Source organism: Ceratina calcarata, unplaced genomic scaffold (assembly GCF_001652005.2).
Source record: "Ceratina calcarata isolate Rehan_Ccalc_2016 unplaced genomic scaffold, ASM165200v1 scaffold450.2, whole genome shotgun sequence".
In the NCBI taxonomy this organism is placed as follows: domain Eukaryota; kingdom Metazoa; phylum Arthropoda; class Insecta; order Hymenoptera; family Apidae; genus Ceratina; species Ceratina calcarata.
This window is the reverse complement of record NW_017168931.1, coordinates 1,217-19,486: the sequence shown is the minus strand read 5'-3', so window position 1 is coordinate 19,486 and position 18,270 is coordinate 1,217. Positions and strand designations below refer to the sequence as shown.

The window sequence follows — 18,270 nt, the reverse complement described above, 5'->3', positions numbered from 1 at the left end:
TATATATAAGTATGTATGTATAAATATGTTCATAATCTTAAAAATTCTTAAGCCTAAGAAATTTGTAAAGTATATCTATATTTTAATTTAATCTACTGCTCAATTAGACAACAAATAACATTTGTAAAAATTGAATTAAAATTCAAAAACTTCAACACTCTAAATATGCAGTGGAATAAACAGAATACATATACACGAATGGACGTGCCTCGAAACGCATAACAGTACAAGTATAAATCCCTGTTCTGCTTTTGCTGAAGAGAAGATATACATATGTCTGGAATGATCTAAGTACAAGGCCAGCCGATTCCCTTTTCGTCTCCAATTTCGAATGAATCATTGATATTAGCATTCCGCCCACTAAGGTTTACTATGTACACGTTCCTTATTTATTGAACGAAGGCCACTACTCGTAATGATAAATTAAATTACTGAACTTCAAATTATATCTGCATTATGTACATAGAGGATTATTTAACTTGGGAGGATCGACGTGAGAAACGAACAACTAAATAAAAAATGAATTACGACGAGTTACGATTCAATTTAAGTTTCGATGAATTTAATTAGAACTGATGGAGATACTAGACGTTTCAAGGAGCGAGACAATATTTCTTCGAATTTCAATCTTAGTTTACATTTCATTATTCTCCGCCATTCGTTAAGTACACTTTAAGTTTTGTATATTAAGTACTAGAAGTATCGTTTTAATACTTGCAAAATGTTTGCTGCCTTCCAATAATACTTTTTTATACACAGTCAATAATTATATCACGACATACTCTTTTTACTAGACTGAATGTACGCGTTCTGTTCTCTCAAATGTTTAAACACTACAGATATGTAGATACTTATTTTGATTTGAACAAATTTTTTGTTCCAATACTGTTAATGCATATTTTTACCTACGAAAAATATTAGAACAGAAAATTGTGTATTGTTAAATGTAAACAAGAAGCTTAATTTCCAAACAGAAAACATGCTTTGCAATTACACCTTATGTTCGCATTTATAATCGGTCTAAGAAATAATGAAACACGTTCAATGTTGTTACTTAAGTTTAAAAATTTGGTCAGTGCGATAACGTTAAAGAATGACTCACCGATTAAAACGCAGTAAGTTAGAATCGTGCGACGAAATATTCATCTGCATGCAAAAATTCGGAACGTTCATTTCGCCTGAGTGTTTCAACTTCTTATTGTCATGTTACGTTCTTAAATAATTCCTTTGCGTGGATGAATATCCGAGCCAATGTTTCATTGAGCATAACGTAATATAAACCGAGTCTTACACCTTACGTCGTTTATAAATGCAGGACACCTTGGTCGTGATTGAAATGATTCTGGTTATGATGATGGTGATGGTGATAGTGATGGTGCTGTGACGTGGAAGTGGTCGCGTCGTCTTGCAGTGTTACTCCAGTTAAATCGACGATCTCGTCCGCGTCCTCGTCGCTGCCAGTCGCTGCGCTTTGCGTCGACTGGTGACTCCCAGAAGACAATTGACTATTACGCGAGAATGACCCGCGTCTCGGAGCAGCTAACGCCGCTCTTTGGTTCGCCGGCTTCACCGTGATTATAAGATTCGACGAATTGGCAATCATCATATCCGTCACCTGCAGAATTAAGAAAAATCAATTAGTATAGAAATTATTTGACAACTGAACAGTGGACGATAATGGTACGTACTTGATCCAGAGTTTTCCCAGCAACTTCTATTCCATTTACTTCGAGAACCTCATCGTTCACTGCTAGGAGTCCTGTACTTTCTGCTAAGCCACCCGGCACCAATCTGCTAATAAATACGCCCGGAACTTTCTCTATGCCACCACCTGCGGATGGCGGTAATATTCTGAAGCTCTCGCCATCCTTAATGTAAAATCCTAATGGCTTGTCAGAACCGTGTTTCAATAAACGCACGCGGCGGCAAGTCTCTGGTAATATATCTACGTCAATTATCGCTGACACCTATTTATCGTCGATAAAACGTATATTTTTAATGGAATTCTACTGATATCATACACTCATATATCTATGTACCCAAGACACACCTGCCTAAAATCGTGCGGATTAGATATAGCCAAGGACTTTGGCTTTCCAGGCGTGCCACCAAGAATACTGGATATTAAATTTTTTGGTTTCATCGTCCCATATCCATTTATATCTTCCAGTCCATCTCCTGTTATATGAAATCATAAAAGTTACTGTGTAAAAATACAGTTACAGTAGCTTTCATTAATATTCGGGCATTTAGTAACTTAAAATTTCAGTGCTTTGTCATTGTTTTTATGTAAGGGTTTACTTTAATACAACTTTAATATTGGATCGAGCATTTTAATGTTTTATGGGATGTTAGAAGGCTAAGTTTACTACATAATGTATTATTAAAATATTGTCCTAACATCCCAAATGAAACGAAGTCGTTTGATTCTGAACTTATTCTATTTTGAAGCACGTCGCACGCTGCGATGGCGTATATTTCGATGAATTTTTCAGAACGTATATTTACGCTTTTCGTATATATCGATGGACTTTTCAGGACGTATATTTACGCCTTTCGTAGTGAAAGGGTTAAATATTAATAGGACCCACTGTATCTACTGTGAGATCATCTTACCCTTCCTTTGAATGCAAATTCTGAGTAGTGGCCTAGCAGCATTTAAAGCTCTCGCCAAGTTATTGTCATTGTTAATAGGCAGTAAATCGCCATCAGTCGGATCGGTGTACCATATCAGAAAGCTCAAGTCTGGTCCAATATCGTGTCGTTCGGCCAGTAACTTTCTAAAATCCTCGTAACTAATGGCTTCATTACGGTTAATCGAGAATCTAATGATATCTGCATCGAACTGAAAAAAAATTGAATTCCTCATGTAACAACACTGACTAAATCCCATCGAGAGAATGCATAAAGTGAAGGAGCAAAAAGGGCGAAAATGAGATTTGAATATCAATGTTATTCTATTACTAATTATAGATAATTTCTTTTTGTTTGATAATAACATAGATAGGATGTAAGAGGTATGAATTAGAAAGTAGCTTACTTTGCTTTTTACTGCGACAATACTGCTGTCAACCTGATGATGAAGTTTGCTCTTAGACATGGTTCACAGTTCGAAGTGGATCGCGAATCGAATCGGGGATTCAATGCTGGCTTCCGATTTAACGGTATATTATCGAATCGGATCGGGGGCACTTATATTTTGTCAAAAGCACCTGTTTCGCAGATGAGATCGAGCAGGACCAGTGCTGCCAAGTGCGTTTTACATGCCCGCTGCCCGCCCGTCCAGTAGCCACCGTAGATGAGCGTAGATTCTCAAACGAAGAAACGCACGGCTTCGCGTTCGGTTTCAAGCGACACGATTACCGTTATCTAACATTCGGCCACATAATCAGACCACTAGTAGACGCGTAATTTACCAATCTGTTCCCAACGATGTATCCAGTTTATTATCACGACTTGTTTCCTCACCATCGACTTTCATCCATTTTGCCATCGAGGTTGAATCACGAAGGGGATTGTATTCGAATTAGAATTTCCTGCAGCACCGGTCGATATTGTTGCGCGTTCATTTAGCTAGATGGTGTTTCCGAATAGATTTTGTGGCCACACGCAGGCGTAGGATCTAGGGAAATCGCTTTTCTCTAGGTTCCTCTTCCTCGTAGATGGCGATAAAGTTTGACCAGCAATTTGTTCCCCCCTCAGCCTCTTGAATCACGGCTCCCCCTTGTCTAAAACCCTACTCATGTAACATGAGTCATGTTACGTCCTTTAGGTCTATGAGAACATTGCAAACTGCAATTTTATGTGTGTGTATGAACAAATGCAGGCTAGTCAAAGAACGCACAAGAATGAGAGGAGTTGCACTGTTGAAGTATTTTCCAATGTTCGACGATAGATTCGACGAACCTTATTAAATCTCTCCGAAACGTTCAAAGTACCTATTTTGTTTTTAACACAGTAAGTATTATTGTTCTAAATACTTAATACGCATTAATAGTTTTATACATTAATCATATTCAACTATGCCATCGCTACGCTGTGGATTTTATGCATTTGTAGAAAAATGATATCTACTGTACTATATATTTCCTGTATTAGCAATAAAAATGATTTATTTAACACGAAGAACTACACTCTAGTTGTTGCATTTAAATTATTATAAAAATGTTTGATACATTCATTTGCTTCCTCATTCGTACTCAATAATTGCAACAACAATCGATTAATTTTTACTTTCAGGATCTGTGAATGTAATTTTTAAGGAACAATGTTTTTAAACATCGACGCAGTACCAAATTCTATGTTACCAAGTAGTGTAAATAAGCAGAAATTAAGTAAAGAAATTTTATTGAAATTGGAAGATGATCTTGACATTGATGAAAAGATATCTATATTATTTTTAATGTTAAACACTGATGGTTACCAAGAGGTGTTCGATTTGTTGCAAAAATATAAGAAACATAAGGGTCGTATGCTTGGAGAATTCATTGACAAGCATCCTGAAGACTGGGAAAATAAGCTATTGGAATCTTTATGTATTATAAAGAATAAACAGATTATACGAAAATTGGGATTGTCGTATGAAGAATTGGACGCTCTCTACTTGCCAAGAACCAACTGTTCAAGACACTTGAATCCAGTATCAAAATGCTTGTACTTATTATGTGAACAGCTGTCGGAAGATAGGATAAAATTGTTACTACAATTTGTTAAAAATGATATGCCTGTGTATGACGAAAATTTAACTGACACAGACTTTCTTGAATTACATATGTTATACTGGATACACCAAAATTACATTTCGATATACTCAGGTTAGTCATTTTGCAGAGAATGTCGACAATCGAGAGATTTAATATATGATTGTTTGTCATTCCAGTTGGTAAAGTAAGACTGCAGAATTTGTTGCAATATCTGAAAAGATATGAAGATCTGGAACTTATTTATGAAGATTTAAAGACACACGTAAATCATCAAAATGTGTTGGATATTCAGCACATAAGTCCTACGAATGTAGATCATTTACGGGGCTTCTCCATGAGAGAAGAAGATACGCAAGGAGTATTAAACGTTAAAGAAAGAAATCTGAAGAGAATCAATAAAGGCCTTTGCGTTATTATAAGTCAAATGCTCTTCGCAAGTCAAAAGGTATCAAAACGTGTCTTATATGTTAATAATCGTTTATTTAATGCCTTGGATCATATGTGCTCGTATTTTCTTTAATCCTTTAATGACTAACCAGAAAACCAATAATTGCCTATTAGCGTTTAATTGAATTACAGATTTAATCATTTATCTGCAACCCTGATTATTGTATCATTAAGATTGTAACATGTATGCCCGTATCTTTTTTAGTACGAGACAAGATTTGGAACGATAGCTGATTGTAAGAAGTTATCAGACACTTTCAAAGGCTTCGGCTTCACAATTGCAATATATCATAATCTTAATAAAGACGAGATACTTAAAAAGATAAAAGATATTCCTACAGACTTCGGTACTGACTACGACTGCATTTTCTTATGTATTTTGAGTCATGGTTGTAAAGGTAAAATACAGTAAAATCTGTATCACTTTTTATTAAATACAATCACTGCGCATACTACATTTAATGGATTATAATTCTAGGCGGTATCATCAGCGCTGACGTAGAGGAAATCAGTATTGAAACGATTGACCATAAATTTTGCTGTACTGAATTGAAAGATGTGATTAAAGTAGTTATTATACAGGCTTGCCAAGGAGACTTAAATGGTAATTTTACTCTCAATTTAATATGTATATTAAATAAACTACAACATTTTGTAATGCGACGAGTTCACAGAAATATTCGATTGTAGGACAAGTAAACGATACACAAAGCGATGATATAACTACGGATGGTGGTGCAGATAAGGATGTTCCAAATATTTTGGCATTCCAAAATTTCTGTATATTCATGTCGACCATGCAAGGCTTTGTGTCTGTACGTCACAAAGAGGAAGGTAAAACGCATAACAATTGAAATTTATTATCTGAATCTTTGAATCTCTGAATGTTTTTCAGGATCTTGGTTCATACAAGAGTTTTGCAACATCTTGCAAACTGGCAAAAACTTGACCTTTACAGAAATTGCCGGGCAAACAATTAACTCGGTAATGAACAAGAGAGGGAAATTAAATGGCACCAATTCCATTGCGCAGTTACCTGAATTAAGACAATGGAGGTTGCACAGCGATTTCCAATTTCCAAATTGGTCATGCGAAGAGTAAAAAGATCGTGTTACACATAAATTTTTATATAAATGATGTAAGTTGAATAAAGTTATTTTTATAACTATTATTTTCACTCTACGCGCTTGTTCACTTTTTACACGCGTCTGTTATAATTCGGATGATACAGAAATAAATAATCTCGAACATGGTCAGGAAATTGATGCCGGCGAACACTCCTAAGAGGCCTCCGAACGTTGCTAAAAAAATAATTAAGGTATTCTATTTCTTCATAATAATAGTTTAATAATATTACCGAAATTGTGACGCCAGTTGTAACGCACGTTTCGGCGATATTTGATGGACACCAGATCGCCGAAGAATACGTGCGCTATACTTTGATTTTGCCAAGTTTTACCTTTTCTAAAAAAGAAAAATGATTTATTGTCTTTCCTGGAACTTAGTAGATATGGTTTATTATTATTGTTTGTTGGTTTTTGTACATTGTGTTGTAAAATTACTTGGGATTCATTGTGTACGTGAGACCGTCGTGATAAATGCGCTTATCTAAATCGCCAGCCGAGTTTTCCGCGAAATAACTATAAAACTCGCAATCGGGTGGGCAATTGCAAGGAGTTTTCTTAGTGTCCCAATCTATATATGATAAAACTCTCGCTGACATATCCACGCCTGGTAAAGAGGTCTCGTACCAGACTGAAAATTCAAATTAAATATAATTATTATCTCAATTATGTTGATCCTCAATTATGATGAGTAATAGAGTACAATTCAAAATTTGTTTGCAATATCCACTACGTGATTCTTATAGAGTTTCTCATGCTAAAAACGAATCCATAAGCAGAAATGCTGACACAAATATTTTACAGAATTTTTGCAAAAATCTGCGCCAAAGGGTTAAAAGTTTATGCAAATAGTGTAAAATACTTTGATCAAAACGTTTTTGGAAACTCGAAATGGCAAAAAAAGATGCCAACGATACGCGGAGTTCCCAAGCGGTCACCCATCTAAGTACTATCCGCGCCCAATGCTGTTTAACTTCAGTGATCGGACGAGAACTGGTGCTTTGCAACATAGAATGATCGTTGACACAAACGATGTTTCGCGACACGTATTTAAAGAGTGCTTTTTATAGATAAGCTTTATTAAATAATACAATTTTGCGATAACACTGAGCGAGACTACTGTTTTAACACATCATATCATAGAAAATGGGCTAAGATATAGGTTTTATGGTTTTGTGGGGATTAGGATTCGTAAGGTAGGATTATCAGAGTTAGTATTTAAAGATGATGTTGCAAGGTCAGGGTTCAGAACTGATGCAGTGAAGATAGGACGAAGTTTATACATAATAAAGCAATTCTATTTCCGCACTTGTCTTTGGTATGAGAAACTCTATAAGAATGACTTAGCGTAATTTTCAAAAATTAAAAGAAGTCTTTTATCAGACTTTGTGATTTATTGATAGCAATATTTGAATAAAAATGCAGGACTTACATCTGTACGTTTCGAGGCATTCACTGTCTCTCAAATTGCATATTCTAACTCGGACGTCTGCGAAATGAACGATTCAACGATAACAAGAAGGCATTTATTCATTTCATTTATGTGATTTATTCTGTAAAATCTGTTAATAAAATTGAACTAACCGTTTTGCGAATAGTAATATGGGACGCAGCCGCATTTCTTCAAAATGGTAGTCGCTCGACAGTTCGTCAAACAATTTATTGTTGAGTATCTGGCGGTATCAAATATCCACTTTGGGTTATTAGTTAAAATTTTATCTGTTTCGTTGTAAAACACGCAATTCTTGCCTCGTGCTCCTCTTATATCCGCCGCTGAAATCACCGTCGGTTGAACAGTCAAAAACGAGTATTTGTTCATGTCTACTAATTTGCTAGGTGTATCGTGATCAGGGTAGTTGTAAGGATCGTGAAGCATTATCTGCAAAAAGTAAAGGTTTTCAAATATTCTTCAAATAAACTTCTGTCTCTGAAGGAAGTACCTTCATTCCAATTGTATCCATGTTACTTGCGTGATAATCGGCAGGATCGAGATTTAACAGGAGGATCGAGATTTAACAGGATGTTAAGTCCACTTTGATACCCACAGGAAATCATATTAAGTGGTTTTATGCTTCATGACAAAAAAAAAACAATTAGGTAATATTCAGGCTTGCAGATAAATGGATTATACAGGGTGTCCCAGAAAAAGTGTTAGAGAGGTGATTCTGTAAGTGTTTCTGAACAACTTCCTTTGCCAAAATGCGAAATGAGGAATAGTTTTTGAATTATTAACGAAGAACACTGACCAATAATAGTACTATGCAATGGCCGAGCGTCACGATCCGAGCCAACCTACGCGTGCTCTCATTGGTCAGTGTTTTTAATAATTCAAAAACCATGAGTCACTTTGCACTTTACCAAAAGAAATTGTCGATTCAAATTTAGAGACATTTTCTGAGAAGTATTCTATTTTTATAAATCGAAATACTTCGGTTGTTCCTTGATCACGTCATACGTGATGTAATTAAAGCTACAGCAGATTCCATCGCGGGTCAAACTCGGCCGAAACAACCTACTGCAATCCTTCTCTTTCGACCTCCATTTGCACGATGCCAGTAAACTTTGACAATTCCGCGAGACCTGCAATCGAAAAGAATTCTTCTCACACTTCGCCTGTGAACTCGTCTTGGTTTAGTCGTAAAATACGCACGGCGTTCACGACCGTTGGTATCGAGAGTTCGTTCATGTCGAAGATGGTCTGCAATTGGGAGAGATTGTTCCGAGCCTGTGACCCAAATTTTCCGGGATACAGTAATTCGTACAGCAGCTTCATCTCCTGCACCACGAACTCCTTCGAGATGGACGGCGGAAGTGTTCTGTGACAATGACTATGTCCTGATGGCAGTTAAGAATGATGGCCGTCGGGTGAAAACGGACTCACAAATTATTGACGAACTCCTGCGACAATTTGAGGGATACGCGATTGAAATCGCAGACCGTGACCGCTGGAAACGGGTAATTCCATATTCCATGATGGGTCGATTCGATCACCGAGAGGAAGGAATATCGGGTGTAATACTCGGCAGCAACTTTCAGCATACCGAGCGCGGTCAACACGGATGCGACCACGATTATCGCCCATGCGGCTCTACCAAATTAATACGAAATGAGTGCGCGGTTCCGATTGTATATATAACAATACTTACCTTTCTATCATTGGGCGATGACTTTCGGAAATGTACTTACAACCATGAAGGCCAGTCTCGCGTAAGAACTCAAAAACTTGCATTACGAACTTATTAACACATCTTGTTCTCAATTTTCGCTGAACGTTCTTAGAACTTCCGGTTTTCTTCTTTCGACTCATGTTCCGAAAATTCAGGAATTCATTATACCAGAAAAATGCGACCTGGCACCGGAAAGCGCGACGGTATTCTAACGTCAATACCTCGTTTTTGAGGACGCACGATATGAACACGTGCGACGTTTCATAAAAAATTCATCTCACTTCCGATTGTTTCCTAGATAAATTCAGATGTGAGATACGCATAGAAATAATAATGAATAATTAACGTTTCATATTGTTTTGACTTTATTCACGATACGAGAACAAGATAATTATGAACTATACTAAACTGCGGACTTTTATGCATTTATAAAAGACATAAGCATACTGAACTATAATTAATGCGCTCAATACGCAAAAGCATAAAAAGTGTTGATAACAAAATGGATGCTGTGACATTTAATTAATAAATGCAAACTGAAATTAAGTTCCCAGTTCACTCTTCCAAATATTTTATTTTATAAAATAATTTGGTAAATCCGAATTGTTGAAATAAAAACAGATCAGATTAAATTTTCAATAGACGTGTCTGTCTACGTTTGAAGATGACGAATGGGCGAAGGAGGAACTCGAGGTGACCCGAGCGTTCGATCCTGCCGCGAGAATTTCTCAGCGGCTCCTCGTTTTATATTCGAGCCACTTGTCCGCTGTGCTCGTGCGAAATGAAAGCGTTCGCTCTCGTTCCGACGCTAGATTCTCCGTCCAGGGTGAAGGATATTGGTTGCGAAATGGCCCGACTTTGGCGTCACGAGTGTACTACTCGATGCCAGCTAACACGCGGTTAGAAGAGCGGCGGTGGCGGTGGTCTGCGTATAGCCGGCCGAGTGACTCGATTTGTCGGATATTAAACTGTGAAGATGCCGCACTTCGCCACGGCATCTGACTCAGCTAGTATCATTAATAACTTCGAGGAGATAGATAAAGTGCTAAACACCGTGAGCCGTGTGCTCGAGCACACGTCATTACCCTCACTACCGATTAAGGCTCCCTAAATGCACTGACCTTGCCTCGGATCGCGCGAAATTTGCTTTTCAAAGGAAACCCTTAAGCTGCAAATTCATCCAGCGAATAGACGTCACGTGATACCTTTGCGGGTACATGCGAGTGAAATTAGCCGCAGTATGCCAACTTCTCGCGAGTACTCGCAAGATGACCGCCATTTTACAAATAATTACTCATTAACACTAGATTGCCCAAGGAAGTATATAAACAATATTAAAAATTAATTTTAGACAAATTTCTTTACACATTATTCTTTCACAATGCAGTCATTTTGACTGCTTTGGGCAATATAGGTATATACTAAGTTTCAGTCTTTCTAGTGTTAAAGATGGCCGCGTCAAATAAAATGTCTGCTAATTGTGCAACAATAATGCCTTAGAAACCATTGTACATATTCTGAAGGATTGCCCTTAATACGGTGGATGATGAAGATGATTTAATGAACAAATATTTCAGTACGATGGACGACGAAGATGATTTAATGAATAAATGCATTTAGAGATAGTAATTCTCATGAATAGTAATTTCACGATTGAACAGAAGCACATAATTTGCAACCTGCTGGTCGTAAGAAGTCGTTATAATATCTTTATCTCGGCAAAGAAATCGTGAATTTAGTAACCCGTGCTCGTTGGCCCTGGTAATATGATATATGTGCGCCCCGTATATTGATATAATCCAATATTAGGGTGATTCCGCGGCACCCCAGTTCGAGCGTCACATAGAACTTTCGTTCCGCGGAGGGCAAATGTTTTAAATCGACGAGCGAAGACCGAAGAGGGAAGAAAGCTGGTATTTGGCACCACCCTCCTTCGTGCCTGTTCTTCGCCACCGCTTAAACGGTTTCACGGGAATTTCAATTGGAAAGACTTAACAAACATTTTAAAAGCTCGCCTAATAAATCACGAAGTGATAATAAGAAACACTTGTTTCATTATCATTTATCGTATAATGAAGAGTCGGATGTTTAATTAACGAAGCACTTAACATCGGCGTTTGGGCGATTATCAAGCGACAAAGAACAGTCGTAACGACCATAAATTCGAGCGTGCATTGAATGCATTTAGGGTGTTCGATGTGTACGTACCACAGCACGGTAATTTTAATTATGAGATAGTTCAGCCCGATGTCGGTTCCGCGCGAAGAAAATTACTGCACGCGGTGAGGGGGAGTTGAAATCCGGTGGATGGGGTAACAATGTATTATGCGTTCCCTCCCCCCGTCAACCCCTAGCGTTAACCGCAAACCCCTTCTATTCGCCCCCAACAATTCGTTAACTGCTATCGAATCGACTTCAACCGCTGTAAGTTGAATGCGCAACCCCGTCACCTCTGCTCGCCCACAGCGAAAGTTCACAGTTGCCTCGGCTAGAAATGCAACAATTAATCGCATTCTGTTTTCAATTGTTAGTCAACCAATCTTTGGGCACTATTATAAATGTCCCAATATCTCTTCATATACATTATAGTGTGGGATAGAGGGCGTTCATCTAATTTATCGTTCATATCATTACCTATTAACAAATTGTTCATGTTAGTCTCCTAGACAAAATGTTGTTTATTATAAAAAAGAGAATCGTTGTCGTGAAACGTTGAGAGTCGTCAAATGTCGAGTCCAGTAGTGAACTGTACTGCGGAGAGTCGAGTCGTAATCGTGTCGTTAGCGTTGAAATTTAATATCGCGTCGGAATATGTTTAAAGTGTAAGAATACGAATTATTATTGAAACATTACAATACTTAGAAATTAGTATTTATAATAGCTGCGGTTAATATCTATTTCAATTATATACCGGTTCCCAAATAAAATCCCACAACTTGGGGGCTCGTCCGGGATCAGCCAAGGAAACGGTGTGCCGATTGAATTAGATTAATTGGTGAAGTCCAAGTTGATAACGGTGTATAAGTGTGAAATGTCCCATGAGTGAAATTCGAGAAAAGTTGAACAAATTCAAGATTCCTGACTTGAAAGACAAATTAAGATCACTGGGATTGAAAACTAGTGGAACAAAGGCTGAGTTAATCAACAGGCTCATAATGACAGACGCGACTGGCGGAATTTTGGAAAACGGTGACACTGTATTCGAAGAAAACGGAGCACGAGTATCGAGTATGGAGAACAACGCGTCAGGTACGAGTGATAGAGAGCAGTATGATCCGCGTGAAATGGCGATCATGAAGAGACACGCCGAGTTAATGGAACGTGAGCTTGCGTTAGCGCGACGAGAAATCGAATTATTACAAGGAGCTCAACGAATAAATCAGTTCGTTGGTGATCAAACGACAAATCGAGGTGTGGGTCCGAAAATACAAATTACAGCGATTGCGGATCTTCTTGATTACTTCGATGGGAATGGTGAACGATACGAGAGGTGGGAAAGTCAAGTGAGGCTCTTGAAATCAACATATCATCTAGAGGATAATCAGACGAAGATTTTAATGGGCTCAAGAATGAAGGGAAGAGCTAGTGAATGGTTCCATTCGAAACCTGAATTTATTAACATGCCGTTCGAAGAGTTCCTAATGCACCTTAGAAGTATGTTTCACCATCGACAGAATAAATTGATATGTCGTAAGAAATTTGAAGAGCGATCGTGGAAGAAGGGAGAACCGTTCAGCGAATACTTCCATGAAAAAATGATTCTGGCGAATCGTGTTCCTGTCAATACCGACGAGATAGTGGATTATTTAATAGACGGAATTCCAGACTTGACACTTCGAGATCAGGCGCGAATTCAGAGGTTCGACACTGCTACGTCTCTTCTTGAAGCTTTCGAGAAGGTGATGCTGAGAGGAAGGTCAGAAAGCGGCAACATGAAGGGCTTCGAGCAGCGGAAATCTGACGGCAGAATGAAGAAAGAAGTCGATGAGAGGCAAGAGAACGTCGTCCAGAAGAGATGTCATCTATGCGGTGGGCGTGATCATTTGGCTGCTGTTTGTCCGACGAGAGAAAAAGGGGTAAAATGTTTTGAATGTAGAAACTACGGACATATTTCAGCGAAATGTCCGAAAAAACAGTCCGCGAGAGAAACTTTTAGCATCACGCGACCGGCTTACGGTAAATATTATAAAGAAGTATCGGTTAACGGTCGGAAAATGACAGCGTTAGTTGATACCGGTAGCGATATATGTTTAATGCGTGCGGATAAATATATTCAATTGGGTGTACCTCAACTTCGACATAAGGAAATTCGTTTCCGAGGAATAGGGTCGGACGAAAAGACGACGTTAGGAGAATTTGTAGCATCGTTAACAGTTGACGATAATTCATATCCGATAGTAGTCAGAGTAATATCCGATGATTTAATGCAGCATGATTTATTGTTGGGTACGGACTTTTTGGATACAGTGGAATTGAAAGTAAAAGAGGGAAAGGTTCATATAGCTAGAATAGATAGAGTTACACCGGATAGTTGCGATATGACCGATGTTGTAGGTGTTGATTACGACTGCGAAGTAAATAGGGTTGATGTGTCGTATGTGGTTAGTTCGGAACATCGCAAAGAAATCGAAGGCATTGTCGAAATATATGAACCTTCCCGAACCCGAGAATTGGATCTTAAAATGACGATAGTCCTTAAAGATGAGGAACCTGTTTACCAAAGAGCGAGGCGATTATCTCCTCTCGAAAGAGAAAAGGTTAACGCACTCATTGAGGAATGGTTACGCGAGGGTATCGTGAGACCATCATGTTCAGATTACGCTAGCCCTGTTGTTTTAGTAAAAAAAAAGGACGGTACAATACGGCTGTGTGTAGATTTTAGACAGCTTAATAAAAAAATTGTGAAGGATCGATATCCTTTACCCTTAATAGAAGATCAATTGGATATGTTACAAGGTGCCAAAATTTTCAGTACTCTCGATCTCAAAAATGGATTCTTTCATGTTGCAGTAGACGAACAAAGTCGTAAATACACCGCTTTTATTGTACCAGACGGTCAATACGAATTTTTGAGAGTGCCGTTTGGCCTATGTAATTCGCCGGCCGTATTCCAACGATTCATTCACGCGGGATTTAGGAAATTAATAGCAGACAAGGTAGTGTTAGCGTACATCGATGATTTGATCATACCATCAGAAGATTATGAAAATGGTTTGGAGCGGTTAAAAGTTGTGTTGCAGACTGCATCTGAACTCGGATTAACTATAAATTGGAAGAAGTGTTGTTTCTTGCAGAGTCGTGTAGAATATTTAGGGCATATTGTCGAGAACGGATCTATTCGTCCGTCAGAGAGTAAAACTACTGCGGTAAAGCGTTTCCCGGAACCCAGAAACGTTAAACAAATACAAAGCTTTATCGGGCTAACTAGTTATTTTAGAAAATTTATCGCGGGGTACTCTTTAATTGCTCGCCCCTTGACTAATCTGTTGAAAGCGAATGTAAAGTTCCGATTCGAAGAAGAAGAAAGAGTTGCATTCGATCGGCTCAAGAGTATACTAAGTGATAGTCCAGTACTACAATTGTACAAACCAGGCCGTGAAACAGAATTACACACTGACGCTTCCATGTATGGATATGGTGCTATCTTGCTGCAGCGTGATAGTGAGGATCGAGCGTTACACCCTATATATTATGCGAGCGGCAAAACAACAGGCGCGGAAGAAAAGTATGCGAGTTATGAACTGGAAGTGTTAGCGGTAGTAAAAGCGTTGAAAAAATTCAGAATATATCTCTTAGGAGTGCCTTTCAAAATTGTAACCGATTGTCGCGCGTTTACGTTGACCGTGAATAAGAAGGACCTGTGTGTAAGAGTGGCCAGATGGGCATTACTTTTAGAGGAGTTTGATTATACGATTGAGCATCGCCCAGGTAAAAACATGAGTCACGTCGACGCGCTCAGTCGGAATCCCCTCCCGCAAACCTTTGTAATCGACGAAAGCGAAGAAAGCTTAACAGCCAGATTAAAAAGAGCACAGTGTGATGATATTGAACTACGAAAAATTATTGAATTGCTGAAGCATCAACCTGTTGATGGGTATACTATTCGCGGCGGAATTTTATTTAAAAATGTTGGCGATGATGTAAAGATAGTAGCACCCAAAGCTATGCACGTGCACTTAGCCAAGCGCGCACATGAAAGAGGGCATTTTTCGATTAGTAAGACAGAATTGTTGTTGAAGAAAGAATATTTTTTCACCAATATGCGCCGCGTAGTCGAAAAAGTAGTACGAAATTGTATTGATTGTATTTTGGCGGAAAGGAAACAGGGTAAACAAGATGGGTTACAACTATAGAAAAAGGAGACATGCCATTAGACTCATATCACGTCGATCATTTAGGACCACTCCCCTCCACAAAAAAGAATTATAAACATATATTAGTGGTAGTCGATGCATTTAGTAAATTCGTGTGGTTGTACGCCACAAAAAATACCAGTACACTCGAGGTACTTCAACGCCTAAAGAAACAGGCAGTAATTTTTGGCAATCCTCGTAGAATTATCTCAGACCGAGGAACTGCCTTTACGTCGGCTGAATTTAAAGAATATTGTAAAGAACAGAGCATCGAGCATGTTCTCATTACTACTGGCGTACCGCGAGCGAATGGACAGGTAGAAAGAATTAATAGGTCACTAATACCGTTACTAGCTAAGTTGTCGTCGCCGAAACCAGATGAATGGTTCAAATACTTAGAATTAGCGCAACAGTATTTAAATGTAATGCCCAGCCGAAGTACTGGGTTCGCACCTTCAATGTTACTGTTCGGGGTACACGTCCGATTGAAAGATGATTTACAAATTAAGGAACTAGTTGAATCAGAATTAGAGAAAGCGTTTCTAAGCGAGAGAGACGAAATGCGGCGTGAAGCGAAAGAAAGTATTTTAAGGGTTCAACAGGAAAACCGGAAAAACTTCAACAAAAGACGGGTTGAAGCCAGAAAATACCACGAGGACGAATTAGTAGCAATTAAGCGTACTCAAGCCGGTCCTGGTTCGAAATTTTCATCGAAATACATAGGTCCGTACGAAATAACGAAGCTTCTTCGTAATGATCGTTATGTAGTACGCAAGGTCGGGAATCATGAAGGTCCTCAGCAAACAACAACATCCGCGGACCATATAAAGCCATGGATCGAAGATTTTCCCGAAGACTCGAGTGGTGATGAAATTCAAGACAGTTGAGGTCAACTTTTTTTGTAGGATGGCCGAGTGTGGGATAGAGGGCGTTCATCTAATTTATCGTTCATATCATTACCTATTAACAAATTGTTCATGTTAGTCTCCTAGACAAAATGTTGTTTATTATAAAAAAGAGAATCGTTGTCGTGAAACGTTGAGAGTCGTCAAATGTCGAGTCCAGTAGTGAACTGTACTGCGGAGAGTCGAGTCGTAATCGTGTCGTTAGCGTTGAAATTTAATATCGCGTCGGAATATGTTTAAAGTGTAAGAATACGAATTATTATTGAAACATTACAATACTTAGAAATTAGTATTTATAATAGCTGCGGTTAATATCTATTTCAATTATATACCGGTTCCCAAATAAAATCCCACAATAGTAAATTGCGTACTATACTAAATGCCCAATTTCTCTTCATGTACACGTGTTTATATAATTAAATGCAAAATATGTAATGTGGATATTTTGTCATTGTTTTTATTCAAGGATTCGTACAACCTGACGCCAGTGAGTAGAAATTGTAACGTGAACAAAAATTCGTCTCTATATGGCAAATTAACTCATTCGCAATTAGGATTATTTTTTTAATTATCAGAAAGATTTCATACGGAAGATGTCTGGCAATATAATTCGAAGGAAGCTAGAAGGGTCTGAACGGGGAATTGTTTAAAACTGCCCTGTCACGTGTGAGCCCTCGTTGTCGAGAATGAAAAGAAGTTATAGATATGAAGAGTTCTTGGGGGATTTGTAGCCATCTATACGGCATCTGTATTATAGAACCGATGAGAAGGGAGCGACGTATTTCGCGGAACATTGAGCCCCATGGACTTTAAAATACATCCGAAACCGAGCACGTATATACTCGGAAAATTTCTCTCCCACAATCTATACATCCACTAACATCCCTCCCTCCGATCCTCGAATCGCAATTCCAATGCAACTATTTCACTAACACTAATTCTTCTAGAATTATTGCATCTAGTATAGAATTTCTGAATAATAATTCAGCAATAATTCAAATTTGTTCAATTATACCAAAAGCTCGATTGCATTAATTAAATGAAATTTAGTCTGATCGATAAATATGAATAAACGAAGTGGGGGGGGAGGAAAGATGATTACAGAAATGTGTCAATTCATCGAGAGCCTGAGAGGGTTGATAAGCGCTAATGAGACTTAAGGAAGTATAAAAGGTCCTTTGAATTTTTTTTACTCAGCCTGTCAATTAAGATAGGAAGCCTTATCTCGTGGTATATGCGTCGAACGCGGGAGGATGCGTGGTGGAAGGGGTGGCACATGGACGACGACGGTACATGGAACGCACATAGGGGTTTGCGCGACGGGAGAACTTTATGGGGGCCTCAAGTATATTTCCTGATTGAGCGGACTAATCCACGCAAAGGAGGTTTTATCGTCGAGGTATACGTAATCGAAAGGGTCTCCGCGTGGATGTCACCAGGACTATGTCAAAATGAAGTCTCGTGAGGAGCTTTCTCTTGAGGAGTTCAATATTTAGTGCAACATTTGGAACAGTGACTTTCATTGAATTCAATCATGTGTACTATCTTTCCGGAACACCCTGTATAAAATG

General features: G+C 38.5%; 3 protein-coding genes and 1 pseudogene across 3 annotated transcripts; 1 reads left to right on the top strand and 3 right to left on the bottom strand.

Annotated features, from left to right (window-relative positions):
- Window positions 1–545: 545 nt before the first annotated feature.
- Window positions 546–3,520, bottom strand: par-6 (partitioning defective protein 6). Its single transcript, XM_018028444.2, has 5 exons — window positions 3,041–3,520; window positions 2,617–2,845; window positions 2,051–2,178; window positions 1,689–1,967; window positions 546–1,615 (listed from the first exon to the last, which is right to left on the bottom strand). Exons 1-5 carry the CDS (start codon window positions 3,098–3,100, stop codon window positions 1,304–1,306), a joined length of 1,008 nt encoding a protein of 335 aa, XP_017883933.1. The 5' UTR covers window positions 3,101–3,520; the 3' UTR covers window positions 546–1,303.
- A 218-nt stretch (window positions 3,521–3,738) lies between these two features.
- Window positions 3,739–6,674, top strand: Dredd (Caspase-8 Dredd). The gene is made up of 8 exons (XM_018028445.2): window positions 3,739–3,957; window positions 4,240–4,814; window positions 4,880–5,148; window positions 5,356–5,548; window positions 5,629–5,754; window positions 5,841–5,984; window positions 6,046–6,288; window positions 6,382–6,674. The coding sequence occupies exons 2-7, from the start codon at window positions 4,268–4,270 to the stop codon at window positions 6,249–6,251; spliced, it is 1,485 nt and encodes a 494-aa protein (XP_017883934.1). The 5' UTR covers window positions 3,739–3,957; window positions 4,240–4,267; the 3' UTR covers window positions 6,252–6,288; window positions 6,382–6,674.
- LOC108627264 (sodium channel protein Nach) lies at window positions 6,253–10,735 on the bottom strand. The gene is given in 11 exon segments (XM_018028441.2): window positions 6,253–6,451; window positions 6,508–6,614; window positions 6,713–6,905; window positions 7,707–7,763; window positions 7,859–8,153; window positions 8,215–8,292; window positions 8,294–8,345; window positions 8,703–8,854; window positions 8,925–9,090; window positions 9,156–9,362; window positions 9,421–10,735. Coding segments are annotated over 11 exon segments (1,578 nt in total). The 5' UTR covers window positions 9,582–10,735; the 3' UTR covers window positions 6,253–6,341.
- Window positions 7,180–7,299, bottom strand: LOC113464634 (uncharacterized; annotated as a pseudogene).
- Window positions 10,736–18,270: the final 7,535 nt, after the last annotated feature.

Bases quoted from the DNA above. Each gene is read 5' to 3' on its own strand.
- par-6 (XM_018028444.2), bottom strand. From the start codon at position 3,100: ATGTCTAAGAGCAAACTTCATCATCAGGTTGACAGCAGTATTGTCGCA. The intron at 2,179-2,616 runs GTAAGATGATCT...TTCATATAACAG, and splicing joins AATTTGCATTCAAAGGAAGG to GAGATGGACTGGAAGATATA. The intron at 1,616-1,688 runs GTACGTACCATT...TTAATTCTGCAG, and splicing joins CTGGGAAAACTCTGGATCAA to GTGACGGATATGATGATTGC.
- Dredd (XM_018028445.2), top strand. From the start codon at position 4,268: ATGTTTTTAAACATCGACGCAGTACCAAATTCTATGTTACCAAGTAGT. The intron at 5,149-5,355 runs GTATCAAAACGT...TATCTTTTTTAG, and splicing joins TGCTCTTCGCAAGTCAAAAG to TACGAGACAAGATTTGGAAC. The intron at 5,985-6,045 runs GTAAAACGCATA...AATGTTTTTCAG, and splicing joins TGTACGTCACAAAGAGGAAG to GATCTTGGTTCATACAAGAG.